This window comes from Phyllostomus discolor, chromosome 12 (assembly GCF_004126475.2).
Source record: "Phyllostomus discolor isolate MPI-MPIP mPhyDis1 chromosome 12, mPhyDis1.pri.v3, whole genome shotgun sequence".
Taxonomy (NCBI): domain Eukaryota; kingdom Metazoa; phylum Chordata; class Mammalia; order Chiroptera; family Phyllostomidae; genus Phyllostomus; species Phyllostomus discolor.
In genome coordinates this window covers 48,272,898-48,297,207 of record NC_040914.2, presented here as the reverse complement: position 1 = coordinate 48,297,207, position 24,310 = coordinate 48,272,898, and the positions used below count along the sequence as shown (strand labels likewise).

Below are 24,310 nucleotides of genomic sequence, written 5' to 3'. Positions count from 1 at the left end.
AATCGGGTGCAAGGAGTTTACTTAGAAAGTCACAGAGGTGAAAAAGTGAGCTGGCTGGGCTCCACGGACTCAGGAAACAAGTTACAGGGGCCAAAGGAGGGCCCTGGCAGCTGAGGAGAAAGCAAGCACAGGATCCGCACCTAAGAAAAGGGGGGGAGGGGCGTGGGGTGGTAAAGGCGCTAGCGTGCTCCAGAGGGACACAGAAAACCACGTATGTCCCTTGTCTTGAGGATTTTAAATCTGTATTTTAGAGGTGCGGATTTTAGGGGAGAATCTCAAGAGAACAGTCATCGGCTTTCCAGGTGTGTTCTTTCGGGGCCCTGGTCGCCACTGATTGGTCGTCGCCAGGGGGTCCTTAGTCATCGAAGCTGGTCCTCCCGTCAGCCAGGGTGTCGTTTTATCTGGTCTTGCAGCTTTTCTGCGCCTGGAGCTGAAACACAACCGCGGCCTAGATGTTATCTCCAGTCCGACCAAAAGTCTGTCTCTGTGGTCAGCAGACCGGAAGCCCTGTTCCTAAGATTACGTGATGCTGATCAGATGCTACCGTCTCGAAGGCTGAAGGCGGAAAGGGAGGGGTCCCGCAAAGGGGGGTCGTAGGTGGCTGTTCCCGCCCCCTGGTTTTCCGCGGAGGGGGTCTAAGCCGCCGGAGTGCGCCAGGCTACGGGAGGGAACGTCGCCCTGCGGGGAGGATCCTAGCCTCGGACACTTGTTTTCCCAATTTTGCCCGCTGCTAGGCACCAGGGACTTTCCGCCCCGGTGACATTCCGTTCCCGGCCCGTCATTCCTGCTCTGCTCACGCCTGCCTGCCTCCGCTGTCCGAACTCCCCGCCTAACAATGGACGAGAAGGTGGATCCCGCAGCCCCCGGAGCCCCGGGGGCGAGCTCAAGCCGTCAGAAGGCCAGCCGAACCCGTCGCGGGGCGCTGGGCCGGCCCCGCCTCCCGGCTCTGAGCCCCGGTCCCCCACCCGTGACGCCAGAAGTCACCAGCCACCGGGCCGCCCGGAAGCGCCGCGCCTCCCCACGGAAGGCCGCTCAAGCCCCTCTTCCGAGCCGACGCCTTGCCCTCAACAAACATGGCGGCGGCGCGTGACGTCGCCTTCCGTCGCCTCCGCCCGGTCCCCGCCCCCAGTGGGCGGCGGGCCCCAATGACGGCAGCGGGCGAGGCGCATGCGCGGCGGCGGGGCCCGGCCCGCGGCGACGGCGACGGAGGGGCGGAGGGCTGCCCTGCCCGCAGTTGCCGAGCCGCGGCGGCCGAGGCGGGATGGTGTAGCCGGGCCTGCGGGCGGGCGGCGGGGCGCGGGCGGGGGCGAGGTGGACGCCTCCTGACGGGCTCGGGGCCAGCGGCCGCACGCTGAGGGGGCGTCGCCGCCGCCGGCCCCCGGCGCCGCCGCGGGAGGCCGCGCCCGCCATGGCGGCCCGGCGGGTGCTGGACGAGTTCACGGCGCCCGCCGAGAAGGCGGCGCTGCTGGAGCAGAGCCGCGGCCGCATCGAGGACCTGTTCGGCGTGAGCCTGGCGGTGCTGGGCGCGCTCGGGGCCGAGGAGCCGCTGCCCGCGCGCATCTGGCTGCAGCTCCGCGGGGAGCAGGAGGCGGTGCACAGCGCGAAGGTGAGTCCCGCCGCCGCCCCCGCCGGCCCGCTCGCTCGGCCCGCGGCCTCCGCTCGGCCCAGGGCCCGGGGCGCCCCCACCCCCTCCCGCCCCTCCCCGCGCGCGGTGGGGAAAGCGCAGCCCCCAGAGCCCGGGGACCTGCGTGCGCCGCTCTCGAGCCACGTGACCCCGGGCTAGCGGTTTAACCCCGGGGCGTCTCTGTATCCCCGTTTGTAAGGGGCACTGGCGGAAGCACCTCCCTTGCCGGACCGTCTCCCCGATCGCAGCTCCGCGGCCCGCCCGCAGCGAGCGCGCCGCGAATGTCGCCTGTTGTTAGCATCCGTCCGACCTGGCGGGGGCGCGCAGGGCTGGGAGCTGGGCCCGGGCCTCCGCTCCAGGGGTGCGGAGCCTTTAGGGGGCTTCAGTCCCTTTGGGAACCTGACGGCAGGGCCGTCCAGGAAGAGGTGGGATGTTTAATAACGGTGTTGGGAAGTGCATCGCTCCTTGTGTTGCTGTTCTGTGCAGGTCACGTCTTTGTTCGTGGTCATGGCATATCTGACGTTGCGGTCCACACTCGGGAGTAGCTAGCGAACGCAGAGCTCTGTGCAGTGGGATAGATTTTGCTCTCCATGCTTCCTTCTCTCTTTACATTAACAGCTGGGGAAACCGAAACTTTTGAGGAGGTGACTCACCTTCTCTCTAGATCAGCATTTTATCTTATACATCCTGGAGCCCTTCGTCTACTCCTCCCCCCCCCTCCCCAAACCAGAAAGCAGCAAGAGCCCCCCACCCGCGCGGCCCCCCGGATCCCGGTCCCCTGGTTTCTCCAGGTTTCCCCAGAGAGCAGGTGTGGCAGCCAGGTGTCTCCAGAGCTCTAGCTCCCAAATGATGAGCCCTGGGGGAGGCGGCCGTCGTGGGGGGAACCTCCTTCGGCGGCGCCTTGCTTCAGGAATGCGGTGCCCAGGGAGACTGCAGCCGGAGCTGCCGGCTGGAGGCTTGTTTGCAGCGCGTGCACGGGAGAGGGGGCACTGGCCTGTGAGGCTCTTCCCCACAGCTTCGCCTAAAGACCGTGCGGGTGTTGGTTCGGGTTTGCTTTCCTGGTCCTAGTTCTTTTACACCGTTTGTCTGCTTCGGACAATTGCCCCGGCTCCTCCCCTGTCCTCAGGGGCGACAGGCTGGCCTGGCGTCCTGCGATTGTTCCCCGGGGCCGTCTCTACCCCCATTCACTGCTCCCCCTTTCCCCTGTCTTCTCTGCTAGTGGGACCTGCATTCCGGGTGTGCGCCCGCCCGCCTCCCTTCGCTCCTCCCCTCCCTCCCGCGGTACCACTTGGTACCACTTGCAGTACCTTTTGCTTTAGACTAATCCTCAGAAAGTCATTTCCCGCCCTGGGGCCGCCTGTTGCCTCTTTTCACGGGAAACTCCTCCTTGGTTTACAGAAGGGGGCGTTGCCCCGCCCCCACCTAGCTTCTCGATCCTCGGGTTGGGCCTCCGCGCAGCTGCCTGTGTTGCCTCGTCCGTGCGCTCCGCCAGCTCCCAGTTCACCCTCACTCGGGACTCACCCCATGCACGGGAAGTGCTTCTGTTACCCGATGTAAAAAAAAATGCTGCCTGTCTCGCCAGACCCTCCCCCTCCGCGGGTCCCTGCCCCACGTTTAGCCTGAGCTGATTGGGAAAGGTGTGTCCCGCAGTGTCTCAGGGTGTGTGCCCGCTGCCCGGCTATCTCTGATGTGTTACTCACAATCCACCCTGCCCCACTTGTGAGAAATTCCTTTTTCCCCCTTGAGACTCGAGTAAGCCTTGAATACCACACTCAAGGGCTTTTTGTTAATTCGTTTTGGAGCTTGTTTTACGTTCTTTTGAGAAAGAGAACACCATTAACTTCACTCTTAAAATTCAGAACAACAAAGCAGGCTTCGGCATCTGAAAGGCATGGAGTTGCGCTGTGGAGGGGTTTAGAGGAAGGAAGAGTCAGAGGAAAGGCTGTTAAAGTAGTGGTTGGTTGAGCGGGACTCGAATAAGACAGGGTCCCCTGTCTTGGGTCCTGTCTGGCGGTTTATTCTGTGTCCTTGCTTTTACACTGAACTCACCGCCTCCTACCAAAGGCTGGAGGAGCGCGTGGAGCCATAGTTAGTGCGGCTGCGTGGACTGGAGAGGGGGGTGGGGTACAAAGCGATACTGTCCTGGGAAGTGACAGAGGCCCGGGCTCTCTTGAGTGGCCACTGTGGTCAGAGGGGACATTTGTTGGAGGAAGCAGCACTTGAGCTGGGCTTGAGGGGCCTGGAACATTCCCAGGTGGAGGTGGTTTCCCAAAAAGCACCTCGGAGGGGCTGGATGGCGCCGTCCGAGGGCCCGAGGCCGGTGGCGGCCAGGGCTGTGTCCAGGGCCATGTCCAGTAGGGAGTCAGCGAGGGTCCTGACGGGGACGGTTTGTCTGAAAGTCCCAACCCAGCAAGGAAGGTCCCCAGGAGTGGGGTGACGGATTTCCCTGGGACTTAGATGTAGGAGTCACGGGAGGGGCTTTAAGCTGTGGACTCAGGAAGGATGGTGGAGGGCACCTTGGTGGCCTGTAGCCTGGTGGGGCCGGGGAGCTGACATTGAGAGGAGATGTGCCAAGAATCGCCCTGACTGCCGGCTCCTGACCTCAGGGAACCCAGGCTCACGGGGCAGAGGACAGAGGCTTGGAAACACGCGGTGCAGTGTGGCCCCTGGAGCCACCGACACTGCCAGGGGTGTCCAGGCGGGCCAGCCAGGGAGAGGCGGGGCAGGGCCGTAGGAAGGAAGGAGCAAGAGGGAGGCTATCGGAGCCTCCCGTCTCTGGGCCCAGCTGGTCTGTGAGGCTGTGGCCTGGGGGGAGTTCCCAGCTGTGTTCACAGTGATGCAGCGTGACTGCCTGCCTGAGGCAAGTGCGCAGTGTCTGGAAGTGGAGGGAAACCCGGAGAGGGCGTCGCCCACTGGCCCCGGGGGAGGGGCCGGTGGCAGATAGGGAAACAAAGGCGTTTGTGGGCGCATTTCCGAGAGGAAGTGGAGGTCTGCTTCCTAGGTGCTGCCTCATTCACAGAGAGAGGAAAGAGGCAGAGCCCGGTGGGAGGGACCCTTGGCCTCAGGCAGTGATGGGGAGGGAGGAGGCTGGAGAGCTTAGCCCTGGGGAGCTAGCCAGCCGAGTTAGAGCTCTCCCTTTGGATCTGAGAGCCACCCCTGCAGGTGCTGCCTGGGACGAGGCGGAGGCTGGGACTGAGGCTGGGGCTGCACTGGGCAGTGGCTGATGGGACGGGAGGGAAGCCCAGGCGCTCCTGCCCTGTGGGAGGGGGCAGGGCCGCCCCGGGTGCCTGACCGTGCAGTGTGGGCCCAGCGGTTCTGATCTGTGCACAAGGCGGCCAACTTATGTTTTGCATGCTGTGAATGAATTATATCTCTGTAAAAGTTTTGCATTAATAACGATCCTTTAAGTGTCGCAGGTTTGATTCCCAGTCGGGGCACATGCCTGGGTTGCAGGCCATGACGCCCAGCAGCCGCACATTGATGTTTCTCTCTCTCTCTCTTTCTCCCTCCCTTCCCTCTCTAAAAATAAATAAATACAATCTTTAAAAAAAATAATGACCCTTTTAAAGTATACATATCCCCCCGCCCCCCGCAAAAAAAAACACAACCCTGTACCACGCGTGCTGAGCAGAGCATGCCGGTGTACCAGGTCCGGCCGGCCGTGGCCTCCAGGCGCTCCACGTCGGCCGCCAGGAGGCAGGACGGGGGGAGAGGTGCGCTCTGTTTCACTGGGACCAGAGGGCGCTGGAAGGCCCGGAGCCCTGTCGCAGTGACTGTCCCCGGAGAGGCGCCTGCTCCCGCCCGGAGGGGGGGCGCCAGCTTGAAGACGGGCCCGGGTCAGGACAGATGCGGAGGGGCTGCTGGAAGGACCCTGGAGGAGAACGGAGAGGGGCCCGGGAACCACAGGGAGGGCCGAGGGGGGCCCCATGGCGCGCACTGGTGGTGTGACTCGCCCCGGAAACTGTCCGGCGGGTGCCGGTTGCCCCCCACTCCGGGTGTGGGTGGAGCCCACACACAAGGACGAGAAGGGCCCAGGAGCTGCCCCTGAGGGCCAGCCTCATCGGAGCCAGGACAGTCCCCAAACACCAAGACTTGCCCTCTGGTTTCAGGGGACTGACCGCGGGAGGGGCCAGTCTGCCGAGGAGGCAGGTCCAGGCCGGAGGGTCGTGATCCAGTGCGGACAGGGGCCAGGCCTTAGGCTGGGTCCCCTCGAGACTCCCGAGTCGTGCAGCTAGAGGACAGGCTCCGCTCGGTCAGTCCTGGAGAATTCTGGAGCTGGCAGCTGTGGGGGAATTGCGAGGCGGTTCCGAGCCCCAGGGGGCGGGGCCTCGTGGGTCTGGGGGCGGAGCCAGGCTTCCCTTCCCGGCGGGGGCGGAGAAGACGGAGGAGGTGGTTGTGCAGCGCCTCTGAGGGCCCCCGGGACCCTCGAGGGGAGCCGGGACCCTGTCGGGAGGTTGACAAAAGAGAAGGAATTGGACGTGAATGGCGTGGCTCCTCCATGTACACACGGGTTGTCCATGAACTTCAGGGTGCTGAGTTTGTGGGCCACGGCTGCCTACCCGTGGCTGTGCGGCGTGACCGTGACCCCCCCAGCAGCTCAGGTCTGGGGAACAGTGGGGAGAGGACCGAGGGCGGCCTCGGGCTCTGCTCCGGAGAAACGCCGCTTCTCGTTTGTGCGGGAGGGGCCGACAGGGCGTCAGGGAGAGCTGCTGGTCGCCCTTCCCCCGCCCCAGTCCCGACTTCGGCCCTTGCGCAGCAGGGGAGAAGGGCACGCAGTCCCGGGAGCAGTCGCCTGTTCTGCCGTGACTTCGGGGGTCCGTTTCCTTCTCGGTTAGGAGAGCTGGGTACCTGGTGTCTTTCTTGTCTGTCCGTTTTTCTTTTCTTTTTTTTAAGTTTTTATTCACTTTTAGAGGGGAAAGGAAGGAGAGACGTGGAGAAACATCAGTGTGTCATGGATACGATTGGTTGCCTCTTGCCTGTCCCCCACTGGGCACCTGGGGGTCCCCACCACCCAGGCGTGCGCCCTGAGGGGGAACCAGACTGCCACCCTTTGGTTTGCAGGCTGGCACTCAGTCCACTGAGCCACACCAGCCAGGGCATCTGTCCTTTCGTTTCGTTGAAAATTTTTTATTTTTTTTAGTCTTTTTTGAGGGGCGGTACCTGGTTTCAGGAATGAGCTCTGGAACAGTAGGCTTGTGCTCGGAGGAAATAATTCGCAGACGTAACACTGGGTGGTGACATGGAGTTTTTGTTTTGATTTTACCAGAAAGAACGTTGGTGGCCTTTTTGCATTTCCAAGAATGAAAAAAAAAATTTTTAACTCACCGTGGTTGTGAAAATCATCTTCTTAAGAAACAAGGGCTTGTTCAGTCTCTCTTTCTGGTTAATGTTCTGGGGTTGCACCGGAAGGTGAAGCGAGGGGACCCTCGCACGCTGGTGCTGGGGCTGAAGCGCCGGCTCCCACCACTGGCGCCCTCCCCCCTGTCCGCCAGCGAGCGCTGCGGGGTCTTGTCAGGGCGGGGCCTGCCCTCCTGTGCCGCCCTCTCACCACAGCAGTGCGGCTGTCTGACGCAAGCAGGCTCGCGGTCAGAAACAAAATTGTGGGGGATCCTCGTGTCATTAATTAAAGAACTTCTATTAAAAATATTATGTCGTATGGAAACCAGGAAATCCTTTTGTTGACACTGAATTCTTTCTTTTCGTGGTTACTTTAAGAGGTTCCTTTCAACTCGAAGGTTCTGCTCTGTCTTGGTGCCGACAGGACCAGCGCCTACGTTAGCTGGTGGGTGTGTGCGAGCCACCGGAGCTCGCCTCTGACCTTTCTGCGTGGGAGTCCCCCTGCTCGGGCCTCCCTGGGTCGGCACGCCCGCCTGTGAGTCACGGGGTCTGCCCGGGGTTCTGGAGCCTGCGTGCTCAGTTCTCGGTGGTTTTGTTGTTAACCCTGATGTTTTAAAAATTAATAAATGAAGTTATTACTTTGTTACAATACACAGGCTAATAAAAGCATGGAAAGGACATCTATTTTAAAATTAACATTAACTTGGCTGGCATGGCTCAGTGGATTGAGTGCTGGACTATGAAGCAAAGGGTTGCCAGTTCGATTCCCAGTCAGGGCACAGGCCTGGGTTGTGGGCAAGGTCCCCAGTAGGGGGCACAGGAGAGGCAACCATACACTGATGTTTCTCTCCCTCTCTTTCTTCCTCCCTTCCCCTCTTTCTAAAAACGAATAAATAAAATCTTTTCAAAAATAAATTAAAATTAGCATTAAAATTATCAAATCACATGGATTTTTCTAAGGATTATTTTTATTATATGAATTTGTGTTCTTAAGCTAAAAATGCTTTTGAAGTATAAGTTTCCGTGACTCTTGGGGGTTTGGGGGGTCCTTGAAGCGCTGACACATTGTAAGTATCAGATGTTTGGCTTCTTTATTTCCTAGGAATTCCAGGAATGTAGATTTATGTAAAAGCTTGTTATTCTCTATAAACCAATTAGAACAGAGGTTAAGAAACACTGTAATCTAATTTATTAACATCCTTGAGATGGGACTGTACTTCACACTCACACCGGAAGAAATAAAGGCTTTTCCCACAGACACGCAGAGAACTTTCGGCTTCTGTTCCCCACTGCCGCAGCCACAGGTCCAGCGCAGTCCAAACAGAATGGCCTGGTTTCCCAGGGCTGCGCAAGGCTTCTTCGGGTGGTGCCCAGCCCCGCTCGCCCACAAACAGGAAAGACTGACTCCAGGTTTTCCTGGCGTCGTCTCTCCTTCAGCGGAAATAGATCCCTGTTACCTGCCGGGCAGCTCACCGCCCGGCCGGACCGTGAAACCAAAGTCCCGGAGACCGGGTTCTGGGGGCGCGGTGCAGCGGAGACCCGCCTGGACGTAGGGGCTCGCTGGTCCCGGAGCCCGCGTGGGGAGGGGCGCGTGCCCGTAAAGCAGGGCAAAACCGGAAGGAAGAAGCGCAGGGAGACAGCAGGCGCCCGTGGTCTCTGGGCATTCACTCTGGGTCTGGGCGCCCACAGGCGCCGTGCCGCCCTGCTCGGGAGCCCGGTTCCAGGGCCCGAGCTGGCGAGGCCCCCGGACGACTCCGCAGCTCCTCTGAAGCTGTCCAAGTGCGGATGAATATTTTTCAGGGGTTCATAAACACACCCCCAAACAGCTAGGGAACTCACGAGTGAGGGAACCGTCAGGAATGCGTAGGTGGCTCAGAGAGCACCTGAGGACCTGGGGTTTCACGCACTGGGAGAAACGAGCGGCCGAACGAGACCGCCGGGTTAGTTAGAGGCACACTGGCCGGTGTCGCACCGACCGCGAAGTGGCAGCCGCCGGGCGCTGCCCAGGGCTTACCAGCGGGGCCCGGTGAGTCCGCGGCCAGTTTCCCAGAGAGTGAGACCGCCTGGCGGGCGGAGGGGTGTGCCTCTTGATGCAAAGGCCGTCCTTTTGCCCTATTTAGGAGTATTTAATAACTTTTCTTGATTGTGTGCAGTTATTAAAATGGAACGCAAACCCTTTCGGGGTCATTTCAGCCACTTTCTTAAACAGTGTCACTGACGTCACTGTCCCTGGACTGGATGCCGCTGGTGTCCCCAGACTTCTGATTCCTGCTGGGACATCCATCTGGGAGACCTCTATTGGTGGACTCGGGGCCTCCCAGCAGTGGCACGGCCGGCGTTTTGGTCCGAGAATGCGCGCCCTCGTCCCCCGGGACGCTAGGAGAACTTGCCCTGGGTTGAACCTGCAGGCTCTCGAGTGGCCACTCGGACCCTTCCCAGTTGTAGCTGTGCCCTCCCGGTTCCCGAGGGGGCGGGGGTGGGGGTGGGGGCAGGCTCCGAGGAGCTGAGGCTGGAGAAGAAGGTCGACTAACAGGGGTTTGTTTGGCCGCATGAAAGGGGGGTTATATATGTATCACATGCTCCTCCTTTTTTCTTAGAACCCCAGGTAACGTGAAGCACAATGCAAATATTGTAGGGTGGGAAGACGGTGTTTGACCCACATCCTGAGGTTCAGATACCAGCGCAGCCGAATGCAAATAATGGCTGTTTGGGTCCACAGAGTCTTTCTTATCAGTCCAGCTGGCGGCCAGAGCTCTCCTGGCACATGATAGTGCTGTGTACTCATTGTTCACCTCTGAACCCGAGTGTAAAAGTCAGCTGCTGCTACTTCGCAATTCTCAGGGGACGATGACTCGTTTCTCTTGGGGCGTGAGCGAGCGTGCACTCGCACACCTGGCTCAGTGCACACAGCTGCTGCAGCCGGCTGTCAGCACGGCTTTCCCCCAGCCGGGGTGGCCTCCCGGGCCGCGGCCGTCTCCGCGGCGGGGGTGCCATCGCACAGCTCCACCAGCTCCTGGTGCTGGCACACCGCGGCTGGGGCTTAACCGGATGCTCCGGGAGGGGCAGGGATCCACACGGGGCCTGGGTAGCCCCGGACCGCACTTGCTGGGGGAGGCGTGCGAAACCCGGGCAGCGAACTGACTTGTTTGCGAGTAACAGAGCAGATCACAGTTTTGGACCTCCGTTTGCTAGGAGCTCCGATGTATGAAGTGGACTTCAGTTGATAAAAACATAGGGACTTCTGTGATTATCATTTTAAAAATCACCTGTGGGAAGTCTGTACTTTCTACTCAACTTTGCCACAAACCTAAAACTACTTAAAAAAAATAGTCTACTTTGAAAAATCAAAGTGGGGGGTTTTCACAGATCTTGGCAGTTACCTGTCTGCCTCAGTGTGCACTTTGATTTTACATTTTCTCTCCATTGCACAGGCTTCAGAACATCCCAAATCATACAGGTAGTTACAGGTGTGGCTGTTTTTGGACAGCTCTTCTTGCAAAATATTCTTGATTAAACTGATCTGGAAAAGTAACAGAAATAATAGAAAATAATTGGTTGAAAGGTGAGTCACTCAGGCTGCCGTGACTGCCAGGATTCCTCATCTCGACCGAATCCGGTAACCCAAAGGGAGGGCCAGTGCCGTTGCTGGCGCATCACCGAGGGGATGTGCGCGCCTTCCTGGTTTTTAGTAAAATTAAGAAGTCCAGAGAATGCCAGAAGAATGGGTGTGTGTGGCTAGCCACAAACTTCAGTAGCTCTAAGGTTTGCTGTTGTCAAGAATGGCAGTCCCTCGGGCTGCTCCCCAGCTTCCCAGGGGCAGTGACTTTTCACCGTTTTTTTAGAGAGAGGGGAGCGAGGGAGAGGACATTGATGCGTGAGAGATGCGTCAGCTGGCCCCCTCTCACGCACCCCCAACCAGGCACCCAGCCCGCAACCCAGACTGGGCATGTGCCCTGACTGGGACTTGAACCGGCGACCCTTTGGTTCACAAGCTGGCACGGAGTCCACGGAGCCACACCAGCCAGGGCTGTTTCTGGCTGTTTGTTCTCACGGTGCTGAGACAGTTAAATAATAATAGACTGCTATTTCCTGCCGAGTTCAGGCGTCATTCACTTCAGTTAGACGGCACGCAGAAACTGCCCCCATCTCCCGGCCCTTGGGGGCTGACCCTTCGTGTCCCTCAGAGTCCACACGCTGAAGCCCAGTGCGCGGCGCGGTGGCGCGAGGAGGCAGGGCCTTCTGGGGGTGGTGGGGTCCCAGTGCCCCGGAGAGAGGCGGAGAGCGCCTGCGCCCCTCCCACCATGTGGGGGCAAGCGGGGGTCCGTCGCCTGCAGGGGCGGCCTCTGGCTTCGGCAGCCTGGTCTAGGGCTTCTTGCCCCCCAGAACTGTGGGGAACACATTTCTGTTGTCTGTGAGCCACCCAGTCTGCGGTGTTTGTTGTAACAGCCTGAATGGACAAAGACCAACTCAGTGGGTTTTTCTTTTCTTTTCTTTTTTTATTTTGAAGATTTTATTTATTTTTAGGGAGGGGAAGGAGAAAGAGGGAGAGAAACATTTGTGTGTGGTTGCCTCTCAGGCGCCCCCTACTGGGGACCTGGCCCACAGCTCAGGCCTGCGCCCTGACTGGGGATCCAGCCGGGACCCTTTGGTTCGCAGGCCGGCGCTCAGTCCACTGAGCCCACCAGCCAGGGCTGTTTCCTTTTGTGGTTGTTAAGCCAGAAACAGAGTTTCTATGTAAACAACTTACACAAATACAACAGCGCCTGCTACCGTACTACATTATGTTTTCCCTCTGGCACAGCTTTTAATTTTTCCTGGAGTTTTCATATACTTGTGAAAGCTGACTCGAACACACCCGATTTACGAAGGCTCCTTTACGCCGGCACTCACGGGGGGGCCCCCTTGCCTGGGAGGAGGCCTCTCCGCCCTTCCCCGCCCCGGGGGGCTGGGCGCCCAGCCTGTCGCTGCCCGGCTGTAACCTTTGGACTTCTGTTTGCCACTCTTGGGTCACATTTACTTCGTCACCTCCCACATGTTTGATGGCCTTTGTCTTAGAGTGGTTTCTCAAGGAGTGAGTCCGTGGGACTGATTTTCTCAGGCTTCGGCGTGTCTGGGAGTGTCTCTGTGCCGCCGTACGTTCGATGCGGGTTGTGGAGGGTGTGGAATTACAGACGGAAAGTCACTTTCCCTGAGAGTTTTGAGTGCCTTTTCCCCTGGATCACGCAGCACTGCTGCTGACTCGGGCACACGTGGGACGGGCCCGGGCAGCCCTGCGGCGTGTGAAAACCAGCCTGGCGTTGGCGTCTCCGCTGGCAGCTCGTCGCCTGCGTCCAGGCCAGTTCCCGGCTAGAACGGAGGTCTCGGCATCCTCTGCGGGACCTAGTCAAGACCAGGGTCCCGTCGCATTCCCGGTGGCTGTGACACAGCATCCCGTGGTGGCACATGGAGAACCAGGGAGACGTTCGTTCTGAGAGAAACACAGCAGACCCTGCTGCTGAGATGGCAGAGATGCTGGCTTACCTGAGACGTTATTACGAGGATCTGTTACGAAAACTCCCCAGCAGGCAACCGTCGAAACTGATGGAAGGTTTCAGCAGAGAAATAGAAGAACCAACTGGAAAGGCTGGCACTGAAAAATGAAATACTCTAGGTAAGTAAGCCCCCTGCATGGGCTCGACTTTACAGTGGAGATGACGGGGGGGGGGGGTCTGCGAGCGTGGAGAGGAGAGAGCACCGTGGGGGCGGTCTAACCCGAGCAGGGGGTGGCGGAGAAAGCGCAGGGAGAACGCTTGCAGAAACGATGGCCGGAGGTTCCCGGACTGGCAGAAATAATCGGCAGGAGACACAAGCGTCACGCTCAGGGAGCTCAGAGAACACACACAGAACGAACTCGGAGACTCTCACAGCCGGGTGCCCCTTCACCACGCTGCTGGACACGGAAGACAGGTAAAACCCACGAGAGGACGCATCGGGAGAGAAGCCACGTGGGCGAGAACGGTGGCGAGGGCGAGTGCAGCTTTCCCGTCGGAAACCGCGCAGGCCGGCGGAGCGGCGCAGTGTTTCGTAAGTGCTGGGGAGAAGAGCTGTTGGCCCAAAGCTCTCTCTCCAGCGAGGTCGCCCTTCGAGAATGGAAGTGAAATAAAGCGTGATAAAGCACCTACTGAAGAGAGATCGTTGCCAGCAGCCTGCTCCAGAAGAATTGCTAAAGGAAGTTCTTTAGACAGAAGTGATAATAATCTGGCTGAATATAACATTACTTTTCCCTCTTGGGTTCTTGAAAATGAGTTAATGGTTGAAGGCGAGTTTTATGACATTGTCTGATGGGATTTCAAATGTACACACGTGTAATGCGTGAGCTCCCTGTGACCGGGAGGGCAGGCAGGGAGGAGAGGCACCGAGGCTGAAGGAGCCCCGGCGAGGGCGGGGTTCCACAGTCCTGCCGTGGGGCGTTCAGTCCCGAAGGGGCGGGGGTGGCACCGGGGTGCCGGGGCCCTTGAAGGGGGGAGCACGAGAAGAGAGAACACCTCTTTCTCCTCCTCCACTCATTCGTCATCGGGAGAATCCGGACCCAGAACCAGACAGACGATGCAAAGAAAAGAAAAGCTACACGCCCGTTTTTCATGACTACAGAGGCAAAGGATGTGGCAATTCCCGGCAGGATATTTGCGAGTGTACTTCATCAGCACATAAAGAATTCCACCTCACGACCACGTGGCGACCATCCCGGGAACACGAGGCTGGTGCGGTGTCCAGAAGTCGTCCGTGTGACGCGTGGAACCGAGCTCAGGAGGTGAACCCCACGCCTGCATCGGCTGGTGCAGTGAAGTGTGTAGCAAGTTTCAGTCCCCGTTCAAGTTCACGGTCCTGAAAGAGTGGCGTCCGGGACGACTTCCTCAGCACCACAGAGAGCGTCTGCTTGAAAGTCTGGCGCACCTGGTGGCATCAGACTGGAGGCTCCCTGCCTCCGGGCGAGCAGCCAGGCCAGCGTGCCGGCCGTCCCCGCGGCTCCCCAGAGCGGTGCTAGAGAGCCGACTAGCGCCGTGAGGCAGGAAAGTAAAGGAGCAGGCTTGTAGACCAGGGAACAGGAGGGTGGAGGAGGTGACTGTCTGAGTAGAAAATCCCAAGGAACCTGCAGGGGAAAATGCTGGAACTAGAAGTAGGTGCGGCGAGGTCCCAAGGTACGTGATAGGTGCACAGGGTCAGTTGTGTGTGTGCTTACTAACAGCACGTGGAAGCCAGCGTCGGAACCCAGCGCCGTGCCCAGCCACTCCGGAATCGGAGTGCCAGGTTGTGAAACTGGCAGGTGTGCCTCGGGCTTGCGTGCCCGGCACCGTGAAACACCGATGAGAGAGGGCAAGGGCCAGAGAGCCGGAGGGACGTGCCGGGGTCTGCACCAGAGGGCTCCGCGGACGGCAGTGACCCTGACGCCAGGGGGCACGCTCAGCAGGGTTGCCAGGAGAGACTGTTGGTAAATGTGTGTGCAAGGGCACAGGAACTGAAATGGCTGAGAACAGCTGCAGCTTGGAGTGAGACGGCGTGGGGCGAGACTGACTTCACCGGCCTAATTCACGTGCTCGAGGGCGGCGTTCCCCGGCACCTCGCCGACGCCGGGACAGAGCGGCGCGGGCTGTGGTGGCGCGGCCCGAGGACCTGCCGCGCTGTGTTGTTTCCTCCTGCACGCACACGCACGGCACGCGTGCGTGCCCACCCGCGGCAAAGCTGTGTTCACAAGGTCGGCGGGGGAAGAGGGAACAACAGTACTGAAGTGCCACCGCAGGGACAGCCCTCTGCCGAGAACCGTGCGAGCGTGGTCTCCCTGGAAACCCCTCCCCTTCCTGTGAGGGTGTGGATGGCACGTGCCTGCGTGCCGGGGTGGCGTGAGCGAGCGGCTGCTGGACGCCTCTGGTGCCGCCTCGGGGAGGAGGGTCCTGGAGCCCTGCGGACTGACCACAGGTGGCTGGAGCTGCCCACCATGAGCTGCGGGTGACGGCAGTGCTGGGTGCCGGCAGGGGTGGGGGGACAGGCTTACCCGCCGTGCCAGTGGGCCGGTGCCGGGCCGCGGCTGTTCTGGAACACGGCCACGGCCCTTTTGGGGAACCGCACGCGCACTCCCACCCGACCGGCAGCTGCCCGCAGGGACGTTGGCCCCAGAGGAGGGGCAGGGAGTCCGCTGACACCCAGTGTGTGACTGTTCGCCACAGCCGGACGTGTGAAGGCATGGCCAGAGCACCCCTTGGTAGGGAGACGGTGTGCACCCCACAGTCTGCCCACACCCGGGAGCAGCGCCCAGTGGGTGCAGGAGTGCACTGCGGGTGTGCGCGGGGCACGGGTGGGGTTCAGGGGCGGCGTGTGCAGTGAGGGGGCCCACCTCAGCAGTCACGTGCTGTTCGATCTGTTACGAGACGTCCTTGACATCGCGAAGGTGTGGCGGCGGAGCAGGTGGGTGGCAGCAGGGCGGAGCGGGGGCAGCGGCACTGCGGAGGGCGGCTTGCAGGAAGTCTCCGTGGAGGCGGGGTGACTCCGCGTCCGGGTCGGAGTGGTGTTTCGGGCGTGTGCACGTGCACGTGGGGCGAAGGGGCGCAGAACCGGCCACACGCCCTGCGCGAGGTAGAGTCCCTGGTCCTGACACGGGACGGCCGCCGACTGAGATGCAGCGATCGAGGAAATGGTGGGGAGCACACAGCATCCCCGTGTGCTGTCTCTGCGACTTCCTGTGAGCCTGTAACGTTTCCAAAGCAAACTTCCAGGGAAAGGCTTCAACCCACAGCCCGAATGCGGCGCAGGTTCAGACCAGCGGTGGGCGGCGCGAGGTCCGTCGGGAGGTCCCCGCGACACCGCCGGCAGTGCCGGTGCCGCCAGCACGTCCAGGGTGGGGGCGGGGACGGTGCCTGGTACTCCGTGTCTGATGCAGCGGCCGCGCGGGGGGCAGGAGGAGGGGGAGGGCAGGCTTCCGTCCCTCGGCGAAGTGGCGCGCCCTTTTCGGGGGCGCTGCCCTAACTCGGGAGAGCGGGTCAGGCGTCCGGGCTCACTCCTTGCAGATTCCCGTTCAGAAAACCTTCACGGGCGGTGTGAGTGTGGCGGTGTTACTCAGCTCACTGTGAGCTGGGACAGTGTGCGGGGCACTGTTGTCAGAGCCTGGCACTCGTGGCTTCGTGGAATCCCCTCACACAGAGGGCTGGGGCACCCGAGCGGGCAGCTGGCTCCGTGCCCGAGTCACTAACAAGGTGTGTCCCACTGTCCGTGTGTGCGCTGCACGTGCTTGCTCGTTTCACACACACTTCCGCACGGCGCTCAGGCCCCTTCGGTGTGAGATCTCCCCAGACACCCCGACGGCACACCCTAAAACGCAGTGCGGGCCAGGGTCCTCTGGGTCTCCGTGTGCGGGACGGTATTTGTTAAGCAGCCTGGCCTCTCCTGGAACGCAGACATCAGGTTACATAGGTTGTATGCTGTTCCAGCCAGCTAGAAAACCTTTTTGCTAAATTAATCTTTTTTTTTTTAATGTCTTCAATGAATCAGTATGTTTTATTTGGAAACTAATGACAATAGTGAAGCAGAAGTCAAGGCTTGTTCTGGAGCGACCTGTTTGACCCGATTGTCTCACCTCTGGAGTGTGTCACAGTGGCGATGAGCGACAAGCAGCAGGCAGGGGTGTGTGTGCTGTCTGCGTGTGCGTGCACCCGGCCACGGGGTCCCCGCTGCACGCTGGGCGTGGCCACCCTGAGGTCGCATCGCAGGGTGCACTGCTGAGTGCGCTACCTGCCTCCTGGGCTCAGACCCGTGTTTCCAGGGTCTGTGAAGGCACTTAGCAACTCGTACATGTTCCCTGAGATTCTTCACTGAAAGTGTGGCCCTTTTCCCACATGCTTCTGGCCAGAGGTGTCCAGCCCTTTGGCATCCCTGGGCCGCACTGGAAGAAGGGTTGTCTTGGACCACACACACATAAAAGGCATTGCGACACATAATCACAAAAAAATCTCAGGATGTTTGAAGTAAATTTCCGATTTTGTGCTGGGCCCCGTGCACAGCTGTCCTGGGCCCGCGGGCCGGACACCCCCGCTTTGGCATTTGTAATCACTCGGGTAACACACAAATCTGTGTCGTAAGAGCCTGTGTAACCCGTGTGCTGTCTCCCCGCAGGAGTACATCAAAGGGATCTGCGAGCCCGAGCTGGAGGAGAGGGAGTGCTACCCCAAGGCCATGCACTGCATCTTCGTCGGGGCGCGGAGCCTGTTTCTGAGGAGCCTGATCCAGGACACCTGCGCCGACCTCTGCGTGCTGGACACCGGCCTGCTGGGCATCCGAGGCAGCGCGGAGGCTGTGGTCATGGCCCGCAGCCACGTGCAGCAGTTCGTGAAGCTCTTCGAGGGCAACGAGACCCTGCCGGGCAGCCAGAGGGAGTCGGAGGTGAAGAGGGAGTTCAAGCAGTTTGTGGAGGCGCACGCGGACAGCTACACGATGGACCTGCTGCTGCTGCCGCCCTCCCTGAAGAAGGAGCTGCTGACCCTCACGCAGGGGGAGGGCGGCCTCCTCGACGCGGGAGACGCCGCGGCCGCCCACGCGGCCCGGGACTCCGAGCAGGCGGAGCCCCATGGAGTCCCCGAGGACGGGGCGGCCCTGCAGCGGGAGGCGAGGAAGACGGCCGGCTCCCCCGTCACCGAGCTCACGAAGCAAATGGATGACGTCTTGTCTGGGCCCCGGGACGCGCTCTTTGTCCCGATCAACGGCCTGACCCCCGACGCGGAGGCGCTCTGCAGAGGCCGGGTGTGTCACAAGAGGCGGTCCTCCGACTCGGAAGAAAGGCACACGAAGAAGCAGTTTTCCCTGGAAAGCGCTCAAGAGGCAGAGCTCCTGCAGGACACCAAGGCCTCGGCGGGGAGTGCGGCCGTCGACCTGCCCGACCCGCCTGCCGACCCTGACCTTGTCGGGCCGGAGGGGAAGGACACTACTGAGGAAATGGAGCACAACATCCTGGTCAACTTCTTCAAGACCATGGGCTATTCCCAGGAGATTGTCGAGAAGGTCATTCGGGAGTATGGGCCAGCCACCGAGCCGTTGCTGCTCCTGGAGGAAATCGAGAAGGAAAATAAAAGGTCCCAAGAAGACAGAGAGTTCCCGCCGGGCCCCGTGTCTCCGGAGACCAGCAGGGCCGGGGGCAGAGGCCTGTGCGGCAGCGGGAACGGGCCCACGGGGGACCCGGCCCCAAAGAAGACACAGGCCCACGCGCAGCAGAGTGCGGCGCACCGGTCTCCCCAGTCTCCGTTCAAGGTCGAGTCGAAGCCCTGCGCCTCGAACTGCAAGGTCAACGCTTTCAGAGCAGCACCCGGGGGGCCGAGACCAGACCCCTGGGGCTCGCACCCGAGCTACCCGGGGAGCGTGGACCTTGAAACGGACGGCCCTGCCCCCTCTGTCGCCCCTCCGAGCCCCAAAGAAGTCAGCTTTGTCTCGAGAGGGATGTCGGGCCCTCAGCCCAGGGTTCCCGCGTTCCCCGAGAACGGCCTGCGGCAGCAGGGGGAGCCCTCGCTCCCAAACGCTCTGAAGTCCGCCTCCGAGGGCCGCCCCGGCGGCACTCCCCAGTCCAAGCCGAACTGTCAGGCCTTCTCCCCGCCGGCGCCGCGGCCCCCGCTGTCCCCCTCGGCCGCCGACCACATGGACTGCTCGGTGACGGGCGTGCAGAGGTTTCGCGACACCCTGAGAGTGCCCTACAAGCTGGAGCTGAAGAACGAGCCGGGGAGGACCGACCTGAAGCACATCGTCATCGACGGCAGCAACGTCGCCATCACGTGAGTGCGCCCTGCCCTGCCCTGCCCTGCCCGCCGGGTGCGGTGTCCACTGGGGCCCGGGCCGCGTCCCAGAGTCTCGGGCATTTGTAGGAGCCGTGCGCCCAGGGTCTGCTGGGCTGGTCCTGGCCTCGCCCGGGGGCGGGGGTGGGGGTGGGGGCACGGGCACAGCTGGCCGGCAGAGCTCTGTCGTCCATCCGTCTTCTAGAGCTATGCGCTTCACTCCCCCCGGGGAGCCCACGCTCCGGGGGGGGGGGGGGCAGGAGAGCACAGCCAGTTCGTCTTTCCACGTGGCGTCGCCCAGTGGTGCGCAGTGCGGACAGAGACTCGAGAGCCACGAGGTTCTCAATACCGTGGCTGCCACCAGGGTCGGGGCGCGAGGGTGGAGCTGAAGGCAAAAGGAGTTTTCGGTCCTCGTTGGGCGGCCACAGCGATGTGCTCCGCTCACTTGCGCTGATGGAGGGCCGCGGTCTGCGTCCTGAGGAGCCTCGTCAGCACGAGCTCCCTCGTGGGCCTCTGCTCGCGCGGGAGTTCCTGTGTGTGTGTTTAGTAGAGACAGCCAAGGGGTCATTTCTGTATGGCCTGTGTTACCCCTGCCGGGGGCCCCGCTGTCTTCTGTGAGGGGCTGTTCAGCCCGGCGGCCGGGAAGGGGGCGGCAGCCCCTGGCCGGGGGCAGCTTGCGGCCTGCTGGGTTCCCTTGCCGCTGAGGTCTGTCGCCTCTCCTCTCCCCCTCCTGAAGGACAGGCTCAGCACAGCGGTTCGGCCGGCGACTGGCCGGGAGGTCTCCCTGCCCGTTTAGGGAGTCATCACTCTGCGGACGTGGAGGCCTGCGTTTCAGGGAAGGGGCGCCCGGGCGTGGGCCGGAGCAGGGGGCGGCGGCGGTTCTCTGAATGGCTGAGGTCTCTGCGGCCTCTTTGCGGGGGTTGTGTTGGGGGGGGCGGGGGGTGCTGAGAGATTCACTCACACCCTCGTCTCATAGGGGTGCTCGGTGAGATTGCACATGAGCTTTACTGTTGAGATGTGTGTGTTCAGGTGTGTGTTTGTGTTGTTAAATCGGCAGCACTTTCAGGTAACTGCACAAGAAGGTAGCACGGGGCACAGGCAACCCCGTGTCGGGTGCACTTGGGGTGCCTGTGGCGGGCCGGTCGCCCGGGCAGGGTGGTCGCTCTGGCTCCCGGCCCGTCTGCGCCGGCCCGTCTGTGGCCACGGTTCAGCCATTTCTCCCCTCCCCCACCGGCTGCCTTCCTCCCAGGCCATTGGCTCAGCTGTGTCACTTCATCTGCAAATATTTTAATGTTTGCTTGTAAAATAAGTGGATTCTTTTGAGTTTTATTTTTTGAACGAATTATTGATGCTATTCTTTGCTGAAGGAAGAGCCAGCGTTCCACGTTAAAGTTAGGAGAGGCAGTGAAAAGGCGCATGTGCCGTCTCCGTTTCCGAACAGCACTGTGTGCCGTCGCTGCGCCTCCTCTGTGGGCGGCCCCCTGGGGGGGGCACAGCCTCCAGGTCGAGCGCACAGGGCAGCTGGGGTCGGCCCGCCCGAGCTGGGCGCCGGAGCCGAGCGGTGTGACCCATAGGTCCTGATTGGGAGTGGCCAGGGCCCCCCCCCACTCATCTGTGTGTGGGGAGACGCCCCAGACCGGCCCATGGAAGGAGTGGAGGCTGGTGCGGCGGTGACAGTGGTGACGATGACGCTCTTCTTAAGGCCTTTCTGGAGCAGTCGCTACTTCTCAGCTCTCAGCGGGGTGGCAGCCGGGACTTGGGGCGGGCGGTCTGTCCTGGCTGGACGCTCTGCACATCTGCCCCCGGGGGCCCGGCGTCTCCCCCGCCCATCCGGGGACAGCCCACCCCCACCCCCACCCCCGTGTTGCTGTGCACCCACGGCGCAGTGCCGCCCCTGGACCCCCTCCGGACCCGTGCCGGAGGGCCGCCGCCAGCTGATGGTGTTCGTCTCTGTGAGACCCGACTGCTTGGGAGGCCGTCGGTTGTCTTGGGGTTCACAGATGCCCAAGGGTAAAAGCACCGCTGCTACAAGGAAACAGGATCACAGTTTGATGTGGATTGATTGGGGACATCAGCAATTAACAGTAACGCATTCCGGAAACAAACGGCCCGTTGGGTGTGGGGTTCCGCTTCGCAGCGATGCCGCATTGGGGACGAGGTGTAGGTGGTAGCTGTGCGAACGAGTGAGGTCCTGGGTGCGGCGAGTCGTTCGCCTCAGACACGGTGGTTTTGTCGTGTGCGTCTCGCCTCAAACTCTGCAGAAGTGGGGAGAAGTCGGCCCTCACCCTGGATGAGCTGTTCCCGCGGGAAGCGTGGCTGTCCTTCGCCCGTCTGTTCCGCGGAGCACGGCCGCGTCCGTGCGCCCGAGCCGCCCCGGAGCCAGCGCCCGCGCGGGGCGGTGCCTGGCCGGGGGCAGCCTGTCGAGGGAATGAAGAGAAGAGGAAGTTGCTGGAGACCAGGCTTTGTGAAATGACTTTTCACCACCCACTTAGGATTTGCCATTAAAATGAGGGATCGTTTTAGGTTAAACGGTCGCTGAGGCCACACGTTTAATTCAGCGAGCATTGGGGATCTTAAAGCCGAAACTCTTGGTGTCAGGTGCTGCGCTTCATCTTTGAAAGCACAAACCTCGCGACAGTTCTGGGACGCGAAAGCCACCTGTGAGGCACAGGCTGTAAAACGGCTTAAAGACCTGGTCCGGGACCTGGTTGGTTCACAGGGCGCGCCTCGGGCCTGTGCTGCCCCTGGGACTCGGGGCGGGGTCCTCGGGCCCCGGGGGCCCCCTGAGCACAGCGCTGTGAGCGGCTGGCGCCCCGCTGAGCTGGCCTGGTGTGTCCGACCCCGCCGCTGGGGAAGCGGTTAAAATGGAAACCGGAGTCCTTAACCTTAAGCAAGAGGTTCTCGGAACCCCACCCGCCCCCGGGTTCTGCAGAGCCCTGGTCTCCGCACCCGCGGCACGGGGTCTGCCGCTCGCACACAGCGTGAGAAACCCCGGCGCCCGCGGCGCACTGCTGAGGGGCGGGCCTGGGCCGGGGTTCCCCTCGGCGCTGCCAGTGAGTCAGAGGCCGGGCCAGTGGGAACTGCTCGCGGCGGGAGGGCGCCTGCCTCCTCCGGGGGCGCCCCTCCTCGTGCCAGAACCGTGCGTGTCACCCGGTTCTCCCGCCGGTTCTCCCGCCGGTCTCTCTGGGCTGGGGTTCCAGGGCTGCTTTCGCTGACGTGGGGGCCGTGGGAGGAAATTCCTCTTTCCTGGGCAGCTCAGAAAGGGATTTTTACTGTTGCCCCACACTGCCCTGTCTGGCTCTGTGACCGTCACCGGCTTTTATCAGTTCTCTGTCATCTGTCACCCACCTCCTTTCCGCTTCGGACACCCTTCCTTCTGGGGGACTGTCTGCTCCCGGGCGGGAGACAGCCTGGTGCCCGCGCCCCTCCGCGCGGGGGTGTCGCTGTGGAGGGGCGCGCGGTCGGCCTCTGAGTCACGGCGGGGGCTGGGGCAGGGCGGACCCCCCGGAGTGTTTTGAGGTCCACTCATCGAGCGGTTGGGTCCACTCCACTCGGTTTCCTCGCCTGGCTGTGTTTGCTGGGTGGGTGTCTGTGCTCCGCGAGAGGCTCTTCGGGGCGCCAGAAGCGGCTTGGTGTTGCCAGGCTGCCGTGACCTCGTCTGCGGCAGGCCCGTGCCGGCTGCGATGCCGTTAGAGTGGTTTGTTCCTTTAAAAACTTAAAAAGAGACCCCTTTCCCCTGTAAAAACTACCTCTAGTTTGTCTTCCTGTAACAAATGTCCCATTGCTACCTTCTTGCCCTGTTTTTGATGCTCCTGGGTTTTCTCACCAGGAGTGGGTGCATGCGTGTGTCCCGGGTGAGCCCGCCCACGCCTGTGTGGGCCCGCACCCTCGGCTCACCGAGGACCACCGAGGCTCCAGCCTCCAAACGGCGCTTCCGGGCGCCCTTCTGGTCGCTGGATGTTTGCCGCGCACCCGGCCCACTCCTCCTCCACGAGAGCACGGGTCCCTGGGGGCAGTCCCACGGTGGGGCGGTCCCGCTGTGGGGTCCCAGGAAGGGCCCTGGCACCGGGGGAGGGGGCCGAGTCAGACGCCGGCTCACCCGCCCTCTGGCAGCACCACCTGGGCACGTGGCCATGTCCCTCCCGGGCTGTGTCCTTCTGGTCGCCTCCCTGGGCCCCGTGTCTGGGGGCGCAGGGCAGGACAGCACTTTGCGGGGGTGGGGGGGAGGCTGGGTCCCGAGTCCCCTGAAGGGAGGGGCAGGGCAGGTGTGAGGGTCTGCTGCGGGAGAGCGGCCTGAGGAAAGGCGGGACCTCAGGCCCAGACCCAGAGACCCCTTCTGACTAGTCAGGTGTGCGGGGCGGCAGGGTGCAGCCAGACGCTGGGTCTGCCCGAGACCTGGGGCCGAGAGCTGACGGGGCGGATCCCCTGGCTGGGAGGGGAGACAGGCCTGAAGGTGCAGGGGGTCGTGTCCCCAGCACGCGGGTGACCCCGGAGCAGGGCGGAGCGGCGCGGTTGCGGGGGCGGGGGGGGCGGGTTTCTTTCTCATCTCACGGGTCAGCGGACGGATTGCCACTGACAAAACTTCAAACATTTCTTCAACCTTCACTTGCACTTAACTGCCAGAGAATAAAATGTAAAATATTTTTTCTTGTTTCTTTTAAAATTTGTTACCAGACTCTGGGACAGAGGGCGTGTTTTAGCCCCTCTGCCCTGGCTGGTCCACCGCCTGTTCGAGCAGACCTCTTCCCGCCGCCGGTCTGCTCCTCCGCCCCGCCTCCTGGGTCTGTCCCTCCGCTCGGGGGGGGGGGGGGGGGGGTGCCGGCCTTGGGGAGCTCCTGGCCCCCTCGGCATCAGGGACAGGCCTCCTGGTGGAATCCGTGGAAGGCTCCCAGAGGCCGGGCACCAGGCAGGGGGCTGTCGAGTGGGCTCTGTGGGCTCTGCGCTGCAGCCCAGGAGTAGACAGTGTGGGGGCAAGTGGTAGGCCCCCGCACCCGCTCCCGCCTGAACCCGAACCGTCTTGTCACCCCCACAGCCACGGCCTGAAGAGGTTCTTCTCCTGCCGTGGCATTGCCATCGCTGTCGAGTACTTCTGGAAGCTGGGGAACAGGAACATCACCGTGTTCGTGCCCCAGTGGAGGACCCGGCGCGACCCCAACGTCACAGGTGAGGCGGGGAGGTGGCTGGTGGCTGCAGCGCACACCCTCTGGGGCACAGGCAGCAGCTTTGCGGAGGAAGTGGCGGGCGTGTCGCCCCCGTGAAAGCCCCCGCAGAGGGGAGGGCGGGAGGGGGAGGGGTGCTGGGGTGAGGCGCGGCCACCCCCCCCAATCTCTGCGGGGGGTCATGCCAGAGTGCCTTCTGTGGCCCAAAAGTTTTCCGAAGACCTCCTGACCTTTCATCCCTCCATTAACCTGGGTTCCTGCCGCTGGTTTAGTGAGTGTCCTGGGGCGACGCTGCTTAACAAAACAAGCCTTGGGGTGTCCGGTGTGCAGTTCGGTGGCGCATCAAGTCAGACCTCGCCCTTTCCCATAATGCTTCTTTCAGTGCTATTTTTTAAAATGGTCACTTG

The 24,310-nt window shown here is 61.7% G+C and overlaps 1 protein-coding gene and 1 long non-coding RNA gene across 2 annotated transcripts in view; one reads left to right on the top strand and one right to left on the bottom strand.

Annotated features, from left to right (window-relative positions):
• Nucleotides 1–222: 222 nt before the first annotated feature.
• Nucleotides 223–1,097, bottom strand: LOC118497815. The gene is made up of 2 exons (XR_004900341.1): nucleotides 966–1,097; nucleotides 223–430 (listed from the first exon to the last, which is right to left on the bottom strand). It is a non-coding gene; the product is annotated as an uncharacterized LOC118497815 (long non-coding RNA).
• An 83-nt stretch (nucleotides 1,098–1,180) lies between these two features.
• The window catches only part of N4BP1 (NEDD4 binding protein 1), a 30,844-nt gene continuing 7,714 nt past the window's right edge, over nucleotides 1,181–24,310 (top strand). The window contains exons 1-3 of the mRNA XM_028501978.2: nucleotides 1,181–1,606; nucleotides 17,102–18,744; nucleotides 23,777–23,907. Of these exons, the coding sequence (XP_028357779.1) occupies nucleotides 1,409–1,606; nucleotides 17,102–18,744; nucleotides 23,777–23,907 (1,972 nt within the window). The 5' untranslated portion in view covers nucleotides 1,181–1,408. The remainder of the gene's footprint in view (nucleotides 1,607–17,101; nucleotides 18,745–23,776; nucleotides 23,908–24,310) is intronic.